General features: G+C 38.7%; 2 protein-coding genes across 2 annotated transcripts in view; both read right to left on the bottom strand.

The window, feature by feature from the left end:
- kiaa1549lb (KIAA1549-like b) overlaps positions 1 to 946 on the bottom strand; it is a 62739-nt gene extending 61793 nt beyond the window's left edge. Inside the window, 1 exon segment of the mRNA XM_051135239.1 lies at positions 445 to 946. Coding sequence (XP_050991196.1) covers positions 445 to 613 — 169 coding nt within the window. The 5' untranslated portion in view covers positions 614 to 946.
- Positions 947 to 2847: 1901 nt separating this feature from the next.
- The window catches only part of hipk3b (homeodomain interacting protein kinase 3b), a 48307-nt gene continuing 28853 nt past the window's right edge, over positions 2848 to 22301 (bottom strand). Inside the window, exons 4-16 of the mRNA XM_051134538.1 lie at positions 20750 to 20869; positions 19960 to 20046; positions 18902 to 19086; positions 18645 to 18807; positions 13583 to 13700; positions 13239 to 13360; positions 13011 to 13129; positions 12693 to 12860; positions 11559 to 11864; positions 10143 to 10289; positions 9449 to 9675; positions 8768 to 8907; positions 2848 to 7627 (exon numbers count right to left, since the gene is read on the bottom strand). Coding sequence (XP_050990495.1) covers positions 6998 to 7627; positions 8768 to 8907; positions 9449 to 9675; positions 10143 to 10289; positions 11559 to 11864; positions 12693 to 12860; positions 13011 to 13129; positions 13239 to 13360; positions 13583 to 13700; positions 18645 to 18807; positions 18902 to 19086; positions 19960 to 20046; positions 20750 to 20869 — 2532 coding nt within the window. The 3' untranslated portion in view covers positions 2848 to 6997. The remainder of the gene's footprint in view (positions 7628 to 8767; positions 8908 to 9448; positions 9676 to 10142; positions 10290 to 11558; positions 11865 to 12692; positions 12861 to 13010; positions 13130 to 13238; positions 13361 to 13582; positions 13701 to 18644; positions 18808 to 18901; positions 19087 to 19959; positions 20047 to 20749; positions 20870 to 22301) is intronic.

Raw genomic sequence — 22301 nt, 5'->3', positions numbered from 1 at the left:
TGAGCGCCTACACACTTCACTGCGTTACTGCCGGACACTCACGTGCACTTCATCACATTACATCACACACCGTTCGCAAAAGTCAAGGCAAAGTAGTATATAGTCATTTTTGCATAATAGGCACGTGCAATGCAAAAGTGCATACAAAAATGTCTCAATAGGCCTATTGAGAAAAAAGCAAAAAAGCAAAACACCGCTTAAAGTGAGAGCCGCCTACATTTAAACACAAGGTGCTGAAGCTCTAATGGTGTAAAAGTTTCATTTGATGTGTTACACTTTCAACGCATGTGCCACCAGCAAAGCTGCAAGCTCAAGGCTCTCATTTTCAACAAAATCATTGTTTCACTCCTTCATGCCAAGCCAAGGCTTGAGCTGAAACTCACAGGCTCACGTGAGCAAAGAGTATTTTAAGACGCCAGCTACATAGACGAGATGTCGCCTTACCGTCGGAAGCCTGCGCGCTGTGTAATAAAAGTAGGAATATTGCTAAAGATGAGAGTTTCGTGCTCCGCATCCCTCCAGACGCGCGCGTGCACAAGCATCCTCCGGAGCGCAGGATGCTGCAGCTCAATCTGTGCAGATCTCTCCAGATTCCCTCTACACGACCAGCCATTTGTGTTTGCAGGGGATGTGGCCCGGTGTCGGTGCTGGACCAGACATCTGCTCAGATCCGTGAGTCAGTGGGACGTGCGGTGGTCACGCCGCTCCAGGTGCCAGAGGAGAACCGCATTCGCCAAAATGCCCATAGTCCACCATCACTGCGACACGGCGGAGGAGACAGGGGGCTGCATCTCTGAACGGTTTCTCTACGGATCGCACTCCTTCTTTCCGCCCATAATGTGATCGGATGTTGGAGGGGATGCATGTAATTCTTTGTCTGTTCAGTGAAGCTGTCTTGTGAAAAAGTGCTCGCGTGCAGGCAAGCGGGAGCTGTGGTTCTGTGCCATGTGCATGCTCTAGTGGCCAATGTGGAATATTACTGTTTGCCTGATTCATAATCCACCAGTTCCTAATAAAATACTCTGCAAACACTTTGTTCAGTTCTGGATGCTGACTGGTTGCCCAAGCGCTTTTAGCTGTGTCTCCAGTGCCTATAAAACGGATATGGAATAATAAAAATACTAAGAATACACACTTTCATTAAATCGCTATTAAGGAAATTCATTAGCTGTTCTTCGTATCTGAACAAATGAATGATCATGTGGATGCTGTTTTTGTAATAGTTTTGGCACAACTGAATTCAATCAGGAGCCAGAATGTAAATATAAAATATAAAAGTGTTGTTCTTTTATGCGCTACCTACCAAAAGTTTGGAATTTGGATCCTTTTTTTTTTTTTTTTTTTTTTTTTTTTTCTTTAAAGGCTTTAAAATATTTTTTCAGGCTCACCCAGTGTTGGAGAAGTTATTTTTAAAAGTAATGCATTATAACGTGTTGCTCCATTAAATTGTAACTAAGTGCATTACTTTTCAATAACAAAAAACACAAAAGTTTTATTTTTGGAAACTAAGTTTTAAACTTTTTGAATTTAAAAAAAAATCAGGGTAAATTTAACTTTTGTCTTCTGGGAAACAAATATCTTCTGTAGCCTCTGAAAGGCAGTACGAAGTGGAAAAAAATATGATATTTAGGCAAAATAAGAAAAATGTACACATCTCCATTCTCTTCAAAAGTTTTCACCCCTGGCTCTTAATGCATGGTTTTTCCCTCTGGAGCATCAGTGAGTGTTTGAACCTTCTGTAATAGTTGCATATGAGTCTCTCAGTTGTCCTCAGTGTGAAAAGATGGATCTCAAAATCAGAGTCATTGTTGGAAAGGGGTCAAACTCAAAAATGCTGAAAAACCAAAGAAATTGTGGGACTTGAAGGATTTTTCTGAAGCGCAGTTTAACTGTTCAGGACAAACAACTATCACTAAACAAAAAAAAAAACAGCTGTGGATCATTCAGGTAACAACACAGTATTAGGAATCAATTGTATGTAAACTTTTGGGGTCAATTTTAATTTTTAGATATTTTATCATTTTCTCTATATAAATTCTCTATGTATTTATCTATGTAAAGATCTTTTTTGTGAAAGATCTTATTCAGGTCAGCACTAAATAAAAAATAACATGCATTTTATATGATCCCTCTTATTTTGGTAAAATAATTCATATTTTGCAGATTCTGCAAGGTGTATTTAGACTTTTGACCTTAACTGTATCTGGAAGCCATGATTTTAAAGAATGCTTTGATGAATAGAAAGTTAAATGAACAACATTTAGAAATAGAAATCTTTAGTAATTATATGTCTTTACTATATGCAATGCATCTTTGCTGAATAAAAATATTTTCTACCATTTTTTACACACACACACACAGACTGAATGGTAGTGTATAATGGTATTAAGCAGCAAGAACGGTTTTCAACATTAATAAAATGAATTAGGAATTGCTTCTATTGTCCTCATTTGGACGTCACTGCATAAAAGCGTCTACTAAATGATTAAATGTTTAAGGCTTCTTGAGCAACGAATCAGCATATTAGAAGGACAAAGTACATTTTAAATATTTAAACTGTAATACTTCACAATAATAAAGCCTTGATGAGCATGAAAATGTACAAAACTGATGTAATTACCATAATAACCTTAATTTCAAAGTTTTGACCTGTAGTGTACTGAAGCTTAGTTGCAAGTGTGAAATTGATAAATACAACAGTGTAATGGGACACAGAGAATTTTTTTTTAGATTTAGATTTTTTTTTTTTTTTTTTTCCTCTGTTTTTATTTTTCTTTTGTATTCAAAGTGAATCTTGACAATAAAACACCATGAATTCTTAATCACTCACCAAAAGTCACCTGGAAATTCTGTTTAATGTGACTAAGTAGAGAAGGCTTGGTCACATCTTTATTCACTGAGAACTAGAGAGGAAACATCAATTACACTCTGTAAAGACATTATATCCAAAGGGTTACATTTCCCCAGTCCTCATACTGTTAAATATTGCACAGTGCAAGTGCTACGTGACAAACTAGTGTAGCATCAAATCATATTAGCAATGAAACGCCCAACAGAAAGCCACAAATGTCTACAAATATCAAAACAGTGAATAACAGTTTAATTTGATCAACTCTTAATTAACCAAATCATTGAAACATGAAATCTATAACTTGCAGTGTGAAATAACTTCTTTGACAGATTGTAAAATATGCTAGAAACCATTAAACTTGTATGCACCGATTGAAAAAAACTTATCGGGAAGTCGATTTCAGGTTAAATAGCAAATAATTTAGGTAAAATAATTCAGCAAAAAGACCCAGTTGTTATTTTGCCAATACATTACTTTCAAAAAAAGAATAATAAAAATGCATAAAAGCATTGAATCTCATTAAAACGGTGGCGTTAATGTTTATTGAACGCTGTTAATAGAAAAAGAGTTCAACAGAAATCCTCCATATCCATTAGAATTTGTTTAAATATGAACATACAATAAATACCGAAAGTGTTGAGTACAGTCTTTTCTATATTGACACTGGATGTATTCAGGCTAAATGCTGGTGAATGCCATTTCACAGGGATCGAAACATGCACAGGGTGCAATAGATTACATTCTTTACGCAAAGACTGAAATTAGAATGTCAAAAAAAAAAAAGGTTAAGATTAACGAGGCATTTATTAGTGAACAATAACTCAAATTAATACCATCTTTGATTTATTCATTTAATTTTAAACATGTACATTACCATTTCGATCCCTGGAATGGAAAGTTACACTGTTTGTTCTCTATTATTTGGTCTGGTCAGTGGGTGAGCTGAATACTTGTTTTTGCAAAGTGAATGTGTCATTACCAATATCTCAATCAAGGCACACACAGTGTTGCTCACACTGTTCACGAGGAAAGAAAAAGAAAAAAAGACATGACCAAACATGAATATAACATATCAGCTGACATCAGTGATAGTTTGCTAAAAACATGTTCTCCATTAATGACAAACATTAATAAAAATCACAATCCAGCTGGACACTAAATTCATTAGATCACTGTACTCTCATATCAAAGCATGGCCATGTGTTTACAGCACACTAGCGTTTTAATAAGTGCTCAGTGGCATGAGGTTATGGGGTTCATTATATCGTATTAACCGAGAAAAAAAAAAAAAAAAAAAACCCTTAAGAAAAACACTGATGTATTTCTGAACCACCGCAGAATAACTGGATAAAGTTAAATCAATCCTGCAAGCTATTACAAGTCAAAAACAGATAAACGGGTAAACATACAAAAATTAAGTTACACAAATACATCCATTAATATGCAGTGATGAGCCAGAACGGTTATGTAGATACAATACTGATTTGAAAAAAAAGAAAAAAAAAGAAAAAAAGAAAACAAATTCTGAATGTCCCATATCAGCAATACAGTAGTTACAATGACACTCCAAACATTGAAGCAAAAAGGTTACTTGAAATCAAAATCCACTTCTAGTTTAGGCAATCAGAGAGACCCATAGAAATAAACAAATGCAGATATGAACTAGTCTAATCTAATTTCACAGCTATCTGAAGTGGCAATCAATATATAGCAGCTTGTCTATGATACATTCAAGATAGATGACACGACTTATTACTTGTTCAAAAAGCTAAACGTAACCTCAGCCGTTTTTTAAATACACTTCTTGAAATTTACCCCATGACTATAATTACTACAGTATACGTGAGGTCTATGCAGAGAAAGTAGCTACCTTGCTCAGAGAAACGGCTCTGTTCCGAAACCTGGCGAACTGCCTCTCGGTCTGCTGCCAACATAAGCAGACGACGGAGGCCGTTCTACAGATGCAGCAACTCCGCAAGCCACACAAACATCCCGAATCCTGCGAAACGCCCCGGCCAGCTGAATTCCATAGCTTGATGTTAGCGCACTGCTCAAACAGCTCTTACACTTGTAGGCATACAGATTCAGATCACAGAAACACTAGGGAAAATACTCACATTTTTCATCAAATGTAACTATTTTTGATTTATATGAATAACAAGGGTATTTAACAGAAAGCATCTCAGACAGAGCTCTGATGCTTCCATATGCTGAATAAACCGCTCAGTTCATCTTTAGCATGTCTGCTACAAAATTTTGGATTGATTTTTGTAATGTTAAAAAAAAAAAAAAAAAAAAAAAAAAGACATTTTATAACAAAAGCAACCATCAATACATTGTATGGCATTCGTGATGCCACATCTGCAAACATGACTGACCAAAACACAACTCTGACAGCGACTGAGTGTGTTGTTTTTGAGGCACATTTGACACAAGTGGAGCCATTTTTCCAATGTTAGAGCCACAGAAGATGATATTTTTCCATCTGAGAGTCCATCGGGAGTAGAACTACGATGCCTTGAAGGCAAATCACCAGGTTTGGAACAGAGCTTTTAAATTACAGTCTTTGGTGATGCACAAGCAACTTCATTTGAGAGGCAAAAACACACAAAACCAAGCAGAACAAACTGAAAACAAAAATGCACACTGCATATTTCATATATATATATATATATATATATATATATATATATATATATATATATATATATATATATATATATATATATATATATATATATATATATATATATATATATATATATATATAATAAACTGCACACACAATATATTTATTTCTCCCTGACGGAATGTATAAAATACAGTTGACACCAACAAGCTTTCAACATATGATATAATGATATAATTAAGAAAAAAGAATCGATTCACACATGCATAAATGAGAATTGCACACCTTAAACACACCGTGTCAAGCTTCAGCACTAAATAAACTAGCTCTATATATATATATATATATATATACTCATATGTGTCTATACATCAAATACTGCATGGTCTGCTCAGGCTAAGATGAATCCATGACCCTGAATCAAAGACCGAGATTTGCATTTGTGTCTTCATCTAGTCGAAGCCATGCCCACCACAGCAAACACAAACACACACACAAACCCGAAGAACTAAATACACAAACAAAAAGAAAACCAAACTCCAGAGATTGTATTGCAGTTCTACTGAACAGTACAAATACTGTTCGTTCTGTAGATTTTTCTGAATAGAAATCCATTGCATTCTCTACACAACTAGTCCATTTAAGATAACAAAACAATGAGAGTAAGAACAAATCCAACAGCAAGCGTTCGCAGCAGCAAAAGCGTGCCGTCTTCCGATGAATTAACGAAAAAAAGGAACTCACTACATCTCAAATATACATTGGATCCAAAAATAAGCACTGCGCTTTGTGCAATGCAGTACATCGATGCCTATCTACGCATGAAATAATACACCGGTGTGTATTTACGTAATACATATACACACGCGCACGCGCTCACACGAATAACGCGTGGACTGATTAGAATTGCAAGTGCTACAGTCCAGGACACGTACGCACACAAACACGTCGTGTATATACACACGCACACACACGGAGAGAGAGATCGTGTAGTAGAACACAAACGACTGCCGATATATAAGGCACTATGGCTGGGGACGACGACGCAGCGAGCCTCTAGACACGTCGAGACGGCCCCTACGGGCTTCTCTCCGATCAACATCATGCAACACATGCAGCGCGTGACGAACGACTCCTTCCGGGGACTCTGTCCCAAACGACACCAAAGACGCGGATAGTACAAACACTTGGAACGCAAGAAAACACGGCAAGTGGACACATATTCTCAGTTGTCAACAACGTACTGGGCTGTTTTTACAAACAAACGTGTGTTGTATACAAGGTAAAGGCAATGTATAAAAATAAGTTGATCATCACATGATTTTGGACACCATCCGTCACTGATATTCATTAGCGGAGCGCTCCGATCTGAAGATCTGACAATCCGATAAGGTGATGTATCAAATGTGCAAAACAGTTTTATTTTCTTATTTATCCAATCGCTTGCTTCTCAACCGTGCGCTTTCTTTATCTACTTGCTAAAGACTTTCCAAACGTTTCCTCTTTTAAAGCTCATTTTAATTGCACTCAATCAAGTCTACGTGATTCAGAGAAACCGCTTCCTTTCTCTCTCGTGCCACGGCTTCGGGTGCAGGAACCAGGTGGTTTGCGGTTTCTACACGGAGCCTGGCGTTACGTCCGTGCCCTCCAGAGGGTTGCGGAGCGAGTCTCAGACGTACGGGTACTGGTTCAGTTTGGTGGGACTGAGCGGGAAGCCTGCGTACGCAGGGGATGCGATGAAGGAGTGTGGAGGGAACAGGGGCTTGAATTGCCCCTGAGGATGGAGGGTTGGGGAGGGCAAGAGGCGGTTGAGCCCCACAGTGACCTGGTGCACGAGGTGTCCCGCCGGATGGGACAGGCCATACGCCGGCGGAAAGACGTGATTCCGCGTGGCCCCAGGTGAAGCCAAGAGGTGGGCCATCGGGGGCGTTTGTCACTAGAGCACCTGAAGGGGGGTAGGACAGTAAAGCGGGCTGGGTGTGAGGGTGGACGCCCAGGTGCGACTGAGGAGGGTGGGCGGTGTGCGTGGGACTGCCGTGAGGCAGCGTGAACGTGTGGCCGTGAACGGTGGGGGGGATGAACGCCTGGGGCCGGCGGTGGCTGTAGTTGCCGTTCCACTCCTGGTGGGACGAGCCGTAATGCTGGACCTAGAGCGCAAAACAATCGGTTTATTCCCAAAGAAAAAACAAGTGGCAATCAATTCATATCTGCAAGACTTTCCATTGATGTATGGTTTGTTAGGATAGGACAATATTTGGCTGAGATACATCGATTTGAAACTCTGGAATCTGAGGTTGCAAAAATAAAAAATATTGAGAAAATCGCCTTTAAAGTTGTCCAAATGAAGTTCGTAGCAATGCATATTACTAAACAAAAATTAAATTTACATTTGTAAACAAAATATTTTACATTTACGAAATATCTTTATGGAACATGATCTTTACTTAATATCCTAATGATTTTTGGCATAAAAATTTTTTTGACCCATACGATGTATTGTTGGCTATTGCTACAAATGTACCTGTGCTACTTATGACTGGTTTTGTGCTCCAGGGTCACATACAGTCAAGAATCAGTAAATGGCTCGCCAATCTGCGTGTTAATAAATATTAAAATTCTAGTTTGTCTTAATAAATGTGATAAAACTACAACTATAAGACGGACAGTCCCGGTCCTTGATTCTGATTGGTTGAGCCATATTCCAAGCTGTTGTAAATTACTCTACATTACTCTACTCTACCTTTGTTTACTTTTGTGTGCTGCTTGGCAACAACTTTGTTGCAACTACATTGTTTGGTGAAAGAATAATGTTTGCATTAATATCATTACACGTTATTTGTTATTTGCTTTATTTTGTGAAACCTTACCACGTATATGGAATAACCGTTTTATAAAAGCAATAAGCCCCATGAAGCTGTGATTTACGGTGAATTTATAACAGCTAAAAGGGTTCGCTTCGCCTCGTGCCTAACAACCCTACTGAAAAAAACAGCTAAAACCAGCCTAGGCTGGTTGGCTGGTGTTAGCTGGTTGTTCAAGCTGGTCTCCCAGCCTGACCAGCTAAGGAAATGGCCAAAACCCCTGTAAAACCAGGGTTAGGCTGGTTTTAGCTGTTTTTTTTTTTCAACAGGAAACATCCCTTAGCCCTTACAACTTAACTGTAAACCATCATATTTCTTTACATTGCTTCAGCCTAAATATGTTTAAATAAATTAATGCACCAAGTTGCATGCATTAGTTTGTTTTAGTAGTATCTTAATATGTAGTGATTAAGTGACAGAACGGACCTGTGCGAAGGGGAGCTGCTGTTGAGAGGGCTGTAGGGGCGGGAAAGCCGGCGCGGTCTTCTGTTGGCGGTTCACCAGTAATGTGGAGTAAGGCGGCTGTCTGTTGGATCCGCTGCGGCCTTTGGGTGGGAATGACGGCTCTGTAAGCACAACGGAAGAAAGAGCAGGCAAACTTAAAAAACACTCCTTGAAAGTCTCTATGTTAGATTTCTAGACTTTAAACTTCTTGCCAAAGCAAACCCAGAACAACAGATGCGAAAGTTACGCAAGTTCATTTAAAAAAAAAAAAAAAAAGATTAAGGTGCAATTTCAGCATTGTGCAACAGGATCTCCCATGGGATCAAAGTGAAAAATCTAAACACTACACAATTTTTTTTCTGACTGAACATTTTTTCAGACCGTCACATTCCTTTAAAACTCACCATGTAAAGGTGCAGTATGTAACACTGAGAGCTAGTGGTTGAAATAGGTACTGCAGTCCAAATTCAAAACACTGTTTCTCCTACCCATCTAACTCACACTCGACGCTTGCATGGGTTGCCAGATCAACGACACGCAACAGGAATGAACACAGTTGACAATGGAAGGCGCTAGAATGTGCTTATACACCAAGTTTTTTTCCTTCAAATAATATCTTATTCATACAATATGAAGTTTAACGGGACTGGAGAGGTTTGTTACCTGTGCGGCTCATCGGCTCATTCTGAACCCGCATAGGCGGCACCACCATGGTGCGCACCGGCAGCTTGGCAGACTCTGCTTCTGTAGGTCCACTGGCTTTGCAGTTCTGGTTGTTGTCATTAATATAAGTGGCCTCCAGGAAGGGGCTGTCAGCTCGACTGGACGACACTGACGCGGGCGAGCCGTCTACCGTATCACATCCGCTCTCACGCTCATCATCCGACATACTGGACGGAGAGAAAACAAAAAGTACTCAGACACACATAGGACACACAAACAGGCTCACTGAAAAAGAGTGTGTGGAATTGAACACTGTACACCTTTTTGCATGTAACACATAATGAACTGCAGGTCATATGACCTATTCTGCAGCATTGTGTTTCATGTTCAAATTAGTGAGTTATCTTGAGAACAACAGTTTAGCATTTAAAAAAAAGAGGGCTGTCGATTTAAATATTTAAATCACTATTAATATATATTTTTTCAATATACCAAATATAAGATATTTGCATTTTATTGTCAGTAATGGTAACACCGTTGTAATGGGGAAACAGTAATCCGTTTGATTATTAGTTGAAAACGAGTTAGTAACATCGTTCATTTATAACGCTGTTATTCCCATCACTGGTCATAGTGTAAAATAGGCCTTAGGTCTCAGACTACTAGTAAATATGTGCATGTGTGAAGGACAAACCTGTTGGGTCTCTTGCAGGGGGAGGCGCTGGACTGCTCTGAAGCAGATGAACTGGTGCTAAGGGTCGAATCGGGACTGCTCAGGGAACACACGCGCTCCATATTCAGTGTGCTCTGACACGCCTCACACTCCGGACTCCCCTTACACCTGAAACACAGGGTGCACTCTTTAACGCTGCCTTTCAGGGGTGTGCAATAGTGATAAACATGGCAAGAATTTGTTAATAATGATAATTACACTGTGTTGAGTGTGTTTTTGTGCTGCTACATTGGCCGGTTAAGGCCTTTTGTGGACAGCTGACTACTGAAGTTATTCATATTCTTTGCAGTGGTTAGTTCACTTTTTAACTTTAAATGTAACTTTTTTTTAATCTTAAAGACCAACACGTGACCTTAAAGGAGAAGTCCAATTCCAGAACAAAAAAATTACAGATAATGTACTCACCCCCTTGTCATCAAGATGTCCATGTCTTTCTTTCTTCAGTCGTAAAGAAATTGTGTTTTTTGAGGAAAACATTTCAGGATTTTTCTCCATATACTGGACTGATATGGTGTTTAAATAGAAGTTTAAATGCGGCTTCAAATGATCTCAGTGTATAGAATGAAGTTAGTGTATGTTGAAAAACTCCCATCTCATGTTCTCCCTCAACTTCAAAATCGTCCTATATCACTGTTTTACCTTTTTTGTTAAGGGTGTTTGATCTTCTTTGCATGTTCACTTTGTAAACACTGTGTCTGTTCTTCTGCAGTGATGTAGGATGATTTTGAAATGATTTTTGAAGTTGAGGAAGAAAATACGATTGGAGTTTTTCGACATACACTAACTGTCTTGAGCCAGAATACACAGAGTTCAGGGAGAGAAACACAAGACGAGCGTTAAAAAGCATTTAAAATGTATTATTTTTATGAAAAATAATAATTTCGCTAGATAAGACCCTTCTTCCTCGGCTGGGATCTTGAAGCTGCATTTAAACAACATTTTGGAAGTTCAAACTCTGGGCACCATATCAGTCCATTATATGGAGAAAAACGCTGAAATGTTTTCCTCAAAAAACATAATTTCTTTACGACTGAAGAAAGAAAGACATGAACATCTTTGATGACAAGGGGGTGAGTACATTATATGTGAATCTTTGTTCTGGAAGTGGACTTCTCCTTTAAATTGATTTCCACATGCATCAGACAACACACACACAATTGTTATTTTCTTTCAGGGGTACACAGGGAGATAAAACATATGGCCAAAAATATGTGGACAGGTTTGATTCCAGTAATTTTTGTGGGGACAAATCTTCAGATCTTGCTTCCATAGGTTAAGGGTGAAAACAAAAATAATTTGACTAAATGCTGACTGAACTTTCTTTACGGTAGAAAAACACTTTAAAGCTTCCAGACACACATCAGACAGTGAACTCACTCTAGTGAATGTTTCTGAGCGTCGGGCCCCTCCTCATCTGTTCCACTGCTGATACTGATGACGCTGCCTGCGGGGCTCGGAGAGTCAGCGATCACTATGGTCTGTCTCTGCTTCTGAGACGCAGCTGAGTCCTCGTACTCCGGTTCTGCTTTACGGCACGCAGGCTCCTCCTCCGGCACCACCTCTGACTCCGCCTCCACTACACAATCCGCTGCCTCCTCCTCCGTGTTTTTGGCACTGTTGACCATCTTTGGGGACTGGCATGATGAGTTTTGGGAATTGGTGCTGTGCGTGAAGTTGTTACTTCTGGTGGGGATGATAATGATGAATTAGATGGGCATAGGCAGCCATGGCAAGAATGAAATAACAGATACAGCTTACTAATAACTATGGATGCCCGTTTATGCCACTGAATAAAAAAAAAAAAAAAATAAAAAAAAGGTTATTAAAGGTTATTGCAACAAATTTTAAAGTCAGAATTCCGAATTGTGAGATAAAAAGTCGCAATTACCTTTTTTTTTTTTTTTATTCAGTGGCGCAAACGGGATTCCACAGATAACCAATTGTAGTAAAAAATTAAAAATAAAAATAAAATTAAACTAAATTAAATTAAATAAAATAGAATAAGATAAAATAAAATAAAATAAGATAAAATAAAATAAAATAAGATAAAATAAAATAAATAGTATTCATCACTATGGAGGGAAAGCATGTGATTTCAATTAATAAAATTAATTAAAAAGTTAACAAATAACTTCACTAACAGAGCAATAAACTAAATTAATGTTGCTAAATTTTGTCCATTAATATTTACCAAAAAAGACAAATCGAATGCTATATACAAAGTTGCGTGTAAAACGATTATTTAAAGCAATACTGATTTATTTCTTGATTATTAAGGATAACATTTTGTCTCGGGCCTGAAATTTCCCACAATTTATAATTTATTGCAATGCAATAAATAAATAATTTCAATGTATCATTTCTATATTCGACTGCATATTTACACTTATCTCCATTTATTGGTACAGTGATTTTATAACCGGTTACTGGTTACTTCAAATTTTGATCTTAAGTGGCATTACCAGTCGTCCACACATCAACACAGTGTCTGGGTCTGATGTGTGGACTAACCTGTTTGAAGATGGTTTATTTCTCTTGTTAGCGGCTGTCTGCGGCCACACCACATGAGCGATCCCTATGCTGATGGGCTGGTGAGCTGACATGGCCATGTGGTTGGTTAACAGCGGCTGGTGGTGGGGCATTATGGAGCTGTAATGGTTGCCAAGGGAATGAACTTTCCTGAAAAAGATGGGAGAGAAACAAAGCCTTTCAAAAGTGTATGAAGAAAGATGAGTCACGCAAGAGTCTGAAACGTGTTACAACGTCAGAACAATGGAGAGATAAATATAGCAGCACAAATACAATGACAGAGAAACTGCTTTCACACACCCCCAATCTGCTAGTCTCTGTGGACCCGCCACGGTTTCTGAGGCCAGTGTTGTTGCTGAAGGGGCCACTTGAGGCCAGGCGGGCACCAGGATCTGCTGGGCACGATTTGACCACGCTTGCTGTAAATAGAAGATAAAACAAGCTGAAAACACGCTAATGTCATGATACGAATACATGACCAAAAAGGTACCCATGTTTCCACCTTAGAAATGCCTTTTTTGTGTTTACCTGTGTAATGACCCCTGGTCTGATCTGTAGAGGCTGGATGGCAGACGCTTGAGTCACCAGCGGGACTGTACCTTCCATACGCACAGAGTATCCCGTCTGCTTTTTTGGGTTGGGTGGGAGACCTGGGAAAAGAGGTAGGTGCAATTTTCATTTGAAGTTGTTGTAGTAAAATAACCAATACTAAAACTTAATAAAACAATATAGACAAAAACACAAACAAACAAACAACTAAATGAACTAAACTTAAACACTGACTCATTAACTACAGCTAAAAGTAAATTAAAACAGAAGCTATAATAAAATCTAATTCAAAATGTTAACAAAAATATAACAAGGTAAAGTACCTTGCAAGGTTGGAGGACAGAGAATAAGCGCCTGCTGGAAAGAGTCACCAAACTGAGCACTTCCTGTCTGGAGAGGTATCCCAGGATGCATCACTGAAGGCCCAGATGAGGCTAAAGCCTACAGAACGAGAAGAGAAGACAAAAATCAGCATGTACAGTCTAAAACATCAAGTTTAAATGTGTGATACTGAGTTTTGCATTTACATACTATGTAATTACTGTGTAATAACGGAGTAATAAACCATTCTAGTTAATAACTAGTTACTATATATTTTCAGTATGTTTTTGGGAAAGTCCGGTGCACTGTAGGTGCAAACACCAAAATAAACTGCAACGTCATTGTGTACTTTTGCAGCTTTTGTCTTCTGTTCCTGCAGCTGCAGCAAAGGATGTTTGTTTGGACACACATTCAACTGAATCGCATTCAAATGTCCAATAGGGGGCGACATGACACTAACAGACAACATCAGTACTGCCCTGATGAAGCCAGTTAACATAACACTTTTTGTGTACAGCACAACACCACACAGTGTGTACATTTCAAGACAATACACTTGATATACAGTGTATATACACACTACTGCTCAAAAGTTTGGAATATTTACATAATCTACGACAAACTATACAAGTACTTTACATAAATACTGTACATGATATTGTTAAAAAAAAAAAAAAAAAAAAAAAGATATTCCAGGGTAAGCAGCATATAGCAATACGATATGATTACTGATCTTATTGACTAAATTGAGTAAAGTTCATTAAAATCATGTCTAAAGTTTATATGCTGTGTTACTAATATTATGAGAGATTCAAACAACAATTTCAAATGGCTATAAGCAGTCACTGATGTATAAGAAAACAACTTCTGAACAAGATTATTTGTATAATTAAAAGATTATTATTATTATTATTATTATTATTATTTTAGATTAAAGTCTTTTTATTGCACTTTATAGTTAAATATGCTGTGCACATACAGGTATGTTATTGCACACTACATGTGCATGTAGTATTGGGGCACCTGATCATTACACCAACAGGGACTTTAACAACACCGCATTGGAAATACACTGTCTGGCCCCTCTTAACAGCTATAAATCAGCTTCCGCTCTTCTGGGAAGGGTTTCCACATGATTTTGGAGTGTTTCCATGGGAATTTTTGCCTGTTCATCCAGTAGAACATTTGTGAGGTCAAGCAGTGATGTCTGTTTGTGCACCTCTGTTACAGTTCAGCCCAAAAGTGCTGAATGGGGTTGAGTTCAGGGCTCTGGACTCCAGTCCTTCCACAGCAAACTCATCCAACGATGTCTTATGACTTATGGACCTCTGTACACTGGAACTCAGTCGTGCTGGAATAGAAAAGAATCTTCCCCAGTCTGTTCCCATGGAGTTGGAATCACAGCATTGTCCAAAATGTCTCGGTATGCCGAAGCATTAAGATTCTCATCACTGCAAGTAAGGGAAAGCCTAACCCCTGAAAATCAGCCTCGTACGTTTACAGCTGGCACAACGCAGTCAGGCAGGTAACGTTCTCCTGGTGTCCAAATCCAGACTCGACCGTCAGACCGACAAACCGAGAAGTGTGATTCATCACTCCACAGGACATGATTCTATTGCTCCAAAATCCAATGGTGAAATGCTTTACACGCTCCATCTGACGCTTGGCATTGCACTACATGGTAATGTGAGGCTTGCATGCAGATGCTCAGACATGGAAACTCATTCCATGAAGCTCCTGACACACAGTTTTTGTGCCGATATTAATGCCAGTGGAAGTTTAAAACTTTTCAGCTCTGGAATCTGCAGGGTGCTGTAGACTTTTACAGTCGGTGACCCTCTCTGTGACTTACACGGTCTTCCGCTTCAAGTTGCTGCTGTTCCTAAACGCCTCCGAAAAAAGGACTTACAGTTGAGCGTGGAACATCTAGCAGAGATAAAATTTCACAAGCTCGGTGGCATCCGTCAGTGAGCTCTTCAGAATGTTTGTAAATACAGACTGCATTTCCAGGTGCTTGATTGTATACTGCATATCCAGTCATAAAAACAGAATTTACTGAATAACGCAGAACGTCACGGAATTTGTCAAAGTTTAAATGAATTAATCAAAAGTAGGTCATTACGCCTAAATCAAACCACGACATGGACTAGTATCTGTAAATATTACACTGCAAAAATACCATTTAAATGTGAATCCTGCATGTTCTGCGTGTCTCTGTTTCAATGAATGGAGCAGACGAGCGGTTTTGTTTACTACACACACTGAAGCGCGCGGTGATTTTAGCGTCTGTCAACTTTCATAAGGCTATTTTAAGAATAAATTTGAATAAATTAAGTATGTATTCAAATAATTAGACATGCTAAAATGCAGAATTTGATAACAATAAAACATAAGGTGGGCAAAAATAAAACATTTCACAGGGCCCTAAACATGTCATTTTTGTTAAACCTTCATTAAATTGATGTGAAATTGTATAACTTTCATGATTTTAATTAATTAGACATGCTCTTTGATTAATACTATTTAATTTAACCGTTAAAAAGGAGTTGAGAAAAATTACAACCAGAAAAAAACAGAATTTCGGAAGAAAAAAAAATAAAACTAATTTTATAGGGCTCTAACCTGTAGCAATGGGTCTGATTGAAATACCTGAATCCAATAATTAGTGCACTACATTCTACTATATTATATGGTTATATGATGAGATTTACATGCCTTTGGATCAAAGTTTACACTCCCAAGCAATACAGCCATAACTCCATGGTGCTGAATAACACAAATAGTGCGATAGCATTATGACTGTAATCGAAATTATGTGAACGTGACCAGGGCGACTCCTTCAGGAGCTACACAGCCAGTGCTTTCTTTCCCATCCAACCATATTTACTCCCTTTAATATAATTTAACAGTTTGCAAAATGTATTGTGACAAAAGGGAGCCAAGGTGGGATGCTCATCAAATGCATTAAGACAATCTGTATCTGTGTGTGTGTGTGTGTGTGTGTGTGTGTGTGTGTGTGTGTGTGTGTGTGTGTGTGGCGTGTGCCAGGTCAGTTTGGTGTGGGTAGAAAGTTCTTCTGCCTTGTCTCTCCTTGGAAACCGAAAGCTCTCTCCACGTTGCCATGATGTCAGCAATGTTGTCATGACAACGGCAATAAGGGTTCAAATTTGTGAGATACAAGCATGACTCTCATCACTTCTGCATTGTGGTCTTATACACAGACAGATCAAATATATATATACACAGCAACACACATCATCCTACCAAGTGCATCAAATGCTGGTTTCTCACTGCACGTTTTTTAGGTGGAATGATTTTATTGAGGCTTATTTTAAATGTAGTCAGAGGCAGCGTGAGTTTTGACAGCCTGTCATCACCTGCGCTGAATGGAGCGTGTCAGGCGGATTGAGTCAACGTGACTCTCCACACGTTAAAATAAAAGGCAACAATAAAAGAACAAAGTGACAGGAGTGCAAGACTAAAAAAAATAAACTGAAGGATAGATGATGTAATACTGTATCTGGTGGGCAAATGATTTAGCACGTGAAAATGAAAGGTGTGAACATACTGCTGTTACATCCAGCACGAACACCTATTTGACATTTTAAATATTGTCAACAACTTTTTCAGCTCTAACTGCAACCAGCTTTTTTTTATGGTTGATAATGGGGTGTGCGATATTGAAAAAAAAATCTTTACATTTATTACATGATATTATTGTGATAATTTATTTAATTATTTACATACTTGGTTTCATTGCCTGAAACCAGCTCCAGCATAAGACTAAAAGCAGCCAAACATTATCAAAGAACATCATCACTGATTAGCCTAGCCTATTCTACTGCAAGTTTATGCATTTGAAAAAATATTCACGTTATAAGTGAAGCTAACGTTATCTACACTGTGTGATGAATAAATCTCTTGCCACACACTGCACACGTCTGCGGTGCATTACGGCTTTTACGCAGCAAGTAAATCGCGGCTTCGGCATGTGTTTCGACCCCCTGTACTGCACACGACTGTGGTTTGTTTCTGCTCTGAAGCGTCCACTCTAGTCAATGCTTGTGTTTATACGTGCCGTGCTGCGGCTCACTGAAGCGGTTCTCTGCGCTGAATCCACCACCTCGTCCCTACACCCCCCCAAACCCCCCGCCCCCCCCTTTAACTTTCTAGACTTCATGTCATAATATATGCGTGCACTATGTAGATGTGTTTTTTATGTAAGTTGGTTTTTGCAATAATGTCAAATTGCACATCGTTAAAACAAAAGTTCCAATATTATCGCAGACAATATATATGTATATATTGCACAGCCCTACTTCATAACGGTACTGCTGAAGCCTACTAACTGTGAAACTAGAAACTACCTGTGAGAAAAGGTAAGTAATGCAGTAAACTGTAAGAACAAAGTAATCAGTTACATCAAGACAAGTGTAATAAGATAACTCATGCATGCATTTGGCAGGCAGTTGATATTACTGAAAATAATCCACAGCTGACACTCCAACACTGTAGGTGGCGGTATTGTGCCTTCATAAAATGGAAAAAGATGCAAGTTTATGCATCCAAATAATCTGTTTATAATGTGACTAATGGGTTCATCGGGCTGAAGCTTTTATGTAAACACCTCAATCGATCCTAATTTGATCAGACTGAAATGGGTGATATAGACCTGAAATAATCCAATCAGCAGGAAGAATTAAGCATGTAAATGCATGAATCATGCTCAAAAAAAAAAAAAAAAAAAAAAAAATGGTTAATGTATTTCTGGGAACTGAATCCATCCCCTACATTTTGAGCTACAGGAACGTAAACAAACTTCATGTGGCCTTTAACACACACGTCATTCACAGCTTTGACCTTCACTTGAAAAGTACGGCAGATAACATCGCAAAGGCTGTTTTACAAGGCTGCTGGGTGACAGGATACAGGAAGTGTACACAATAAACAGCGAAAACCATAAAAGCAAAGTTCGCTATGTTTTGGTCAAAAGAGATTTCCAAGAACAAATATAAGCCTTATGGGTTTACAAAACTACAATTTTCCTGGCCATGCTTTCTGTACCTGAGTGTGAATGCCGGTGACCTTGCAGAAGGGCAGGGTGATGTTGGGCGCCGCGCCGGTGCTCGGGACAGTCCTGACAAACGGAGCCTTGGTCCGGTTTAGAGACTCAAAACCGCCAGGTCGAGAGCAGCACACGTCCATGATGTGAAAACACGATTTGACACTATAAAGAGAGAATTCATCGTGTCAAAGCGCTTCTCGACTAAAGTCAGAAGGACTGAATCATAAACGAGGCTGAGGAATGAAAAGCCGCTCACTGGTTGCTGTGGGGGAAATCTAGCAGGTGCTGCATGGTGACAAAAGGATGGCTAAGGGCGTCACTCGGGGCGATTCTTTCCTCTGCGTCTATCAATAACATCTTCTTCAGCAAACCCACAAACTCTGCACGATCAACCTTCTCTGCCAACAAATCACAGCCTTCCAGATTCATCACTAGATTCACCTGAAGAAAAGACAAAACAAACAGTAAGGTTAGTCACACTGAGGAATCTGCGCACACACACACACAGCACTGCACATTTCAGCAGAATCCCAACTGTCATCATTCAGAGAGTTCTGCACATTCACCACACTTGCACATTGTGTTTTTTGGTTATTTTCTGGATGTTTTTTCATGCTTTTAACTATCAATTAACAGTAGAAATGTTGGCTTTGAGTATTTGATTTTTATAACTTAAACAGCACACTTCAATACCATATACCTCACACTGTGAAAGTTTACATTTAATTGTAGAGAATGAGCTGAGCACACACGCCCACAAACTACCATTCTAAAGTCTGGGGACAGTACGTTCTTCTTTCTCTCTTCTTTTTTTTTTTTAAATTAAGCTTCAAAGAAATGAACAGTTTTACTTAGCAAGGACACATTAAAATTGATCAAAAGTGTTATGTTTTCTAATATTAAATTATGTATCTACAGTTTCAGATAAATGACATTCTCTTTAACTTTGCAGTCAGCAATGAATCATAAAAATCAGAAAATGATTCTAGAGCAGCAGGTGGGGGTTATCTTAAAAACACAACCATTCCACAGATCTGCCCTCAAATACACCTTGAAAGTACTGGGGGAAAAAAAACACTCAAAATAATCCAGACTGAACATTGTCCTACTGAATAAAATAGAGGACTGGCACACATTTGCTGTCATTAGTGAAATGAAAGATGCAGGTTAAACAGCACAAAATGAGTTTTCTATTTGCATTGGTAAGGTAAAGTGCCGCTCTCCTTGCAGGACTTTCCACTGGAAGAAAACATGAAGACTGATGTGGTAAAAGCTGGATTTTCTAACTAGTGTTCTTGATCCAAAGATACATACATGCGCTATGTCATCCAAACAGCTGAAGATGTACTTTCTGGCTTCTTTCGATTTCAGCCCCGTCTCCGTCTCGTGCTCTTCTGTGGACTGAAACAAAATGTATGTCTATTAAAGTCAACACCAAATCAAATAGACCCCACTGACTTTCCCTGGTCTTGTAATGCATATTTCATTATTGTGCACAATTCATTATCTGTTTTCATATTATTTTATTAAAATACAACAGTGAATTAATTTCATGAAGAAATGTCGAGTTCATATCCCACAACAGGTTATAAAAATTATATTTCTGAAGAAACAACAACAACAACAACAACAACAACAACAACATGTATATGTATATGTATATGTGTGTGTGCGCTTGTGTGTTTAGGACTATTGCATTAAAATCAGCATAAATTAAATAGAGCACAAACATACTCTCAATTATTACACATTACAGTATAATGTAATGAAATGAATGTTAAAATTCATCAAATATTGTACAAATAAATGGTCACATTTGTAGTTTAATAACCTGATATATTTAAGTAAAATGGTTTCTATGCATTTCTTGACTATTTTTTAAAATTCAAAGATTACTACCACCTCTGAAACAAGGCTGTGTAGGTGGATATAAATAATATTAACCAGTAATGTAATTAACACCACCAGCAATGATGGTGACAAATATTATGTCACATGTTGGAAATGTCGAGAATCCAGATTCATGTCATTTATTCAACATAAATGTATCATTCGTGAACATGATACAGGTGTCTTGTGAACACGTCATAGTTGTTGATCTCACTTTAAGTCTCCAGGCCGCATACGGCGAGTCCGACTCCCGGCAAAAGAAGCGAGACGTCTTCGTCCCCACATTTAACAGATGCTCTCCTGGCAGACCCTGCGTCTGAGAAATGTAGCGAATCTGAGGAGAGACAGATGGGAAAGAGTGAAACAGAGCTCGCTGAACTCCATCACTGTTAATGTTTTAACACCGTCCAACGTAACTGGATACGTCAACAAAAGACCGTAAGATGCCTAGAAACAGCATGTGCTCTCCATAACACGTTCAGAACGCGGCACGTGTTTCGAACAACACGCAGAAACGGGCGATTTATGGAGTCGTGCTCGTGTGAAACCCACGGGAGGAGGAGCGAGGCCGTTTCGTGTGCGTTCTTACGTCAATGGCACTGTGGTGCGAGAGAAAGATCTATTAGATGCTCGGCGTCACACGGCGACCGCAGAGGCGCGAGACTCGTAGTGGCACTTCTTAAAACCAGATCACATGACCCTTTGACCTCTCAAGCCAGACTGGGCCAGATAGTCTGTGACTGCTCGGCAAGAACAAAAAAAACCACGTGCTTCTTAGTTCTAAACAGCCCGTCATGCAGGAAAGCTTCAGAGAAGGATCAACTGATCCAAAGAAATTCAACACCGACTCGAGAACATTTGCAACACATCAGCACGACACTTATGTTCTGGACTGGAACATCTCACTTGAAGGTGTTGTAATTTTTTCACTGTACTGAAGCATAAAAACATGATAATACATTTGCAGACATTTAGGAAACATTCTAAGTTCATATACTTGTTTCTCCAAAAAACAAATTTACAGCCAGTTGTTCGTTTTTGAAAATGTATGCTCTGTGTCAGAATGTCTGTTTTTGTTTTGATCTGTGTGACTCCACCCACCGACAGTTTACCCAAAAGAATTTCGATAGCCTGGGTTGCCAGTTGGTGGAAAACACAGCGTACTGCGAACGAACGGTCAGAGTCAGAGATCAAACACTCTACCTGTCCTAAAAAGTCTCAGCATCCATCTAAAACACTCTGTGAACAGAAGCATATTAAAACGCAGATAAATCAGCTCATCAACTTACAGTTTAAGGCTTGTTGCCTTCTATTTTCAATTGTGCTTGCTCCTGTCCATGTCCTCAATCTGGCAACTCAACAACATTTCAACCACTAGCTGTCACTGCACAATTAAAGGGGTAGTTCAGGCAAAAAAAAAAAAAACTGTCATTTAACTTGACTTTTTTCTTCCCCCATGCGTAGTGGAGAGAAAAAAAAAAAAAAAAAAACATTTTTCGTTCTGTTCCTCAAACACAAGTTACTGTATTGTTTCAGACACTGGTATGGACTAATTTAATTACACTTTGATCTTCTGGAGCTTGACAGCCTGTGGTCACTACATGCTTTTGTTGTAGAGAAAGGAACAGTGTACACTTTCTTCTAAACTTCCATGAAAAGTAATACGCATCAATGATTATTTTCTGGTGCACTGTACCTTTAAGAAAGTTAATAGTAGCTACCATTCGATAAACTCTTTGCGCACACACAAAAAAGGCACACAGACA

This window comes from Labeo rohita, chromosome 18, assembly GCF_022985175.1.
Source record: "Labeo rohita strain BAU-BD-2019 chromosome 18, IGBB_LRoh.1.0, whole genome shotgun sequence".
NCBI classification, from domain to species: Eukaryota; Metazoa; Chordata; class Actinopteri; order Cypriniformes; family Cyprinidae; genus Labeo; species Labeo rohita.
Note: the sequence above shows the minus strand (reverse complement) of the source record. Positions and strands in the feature narration are given on the sequence as shown.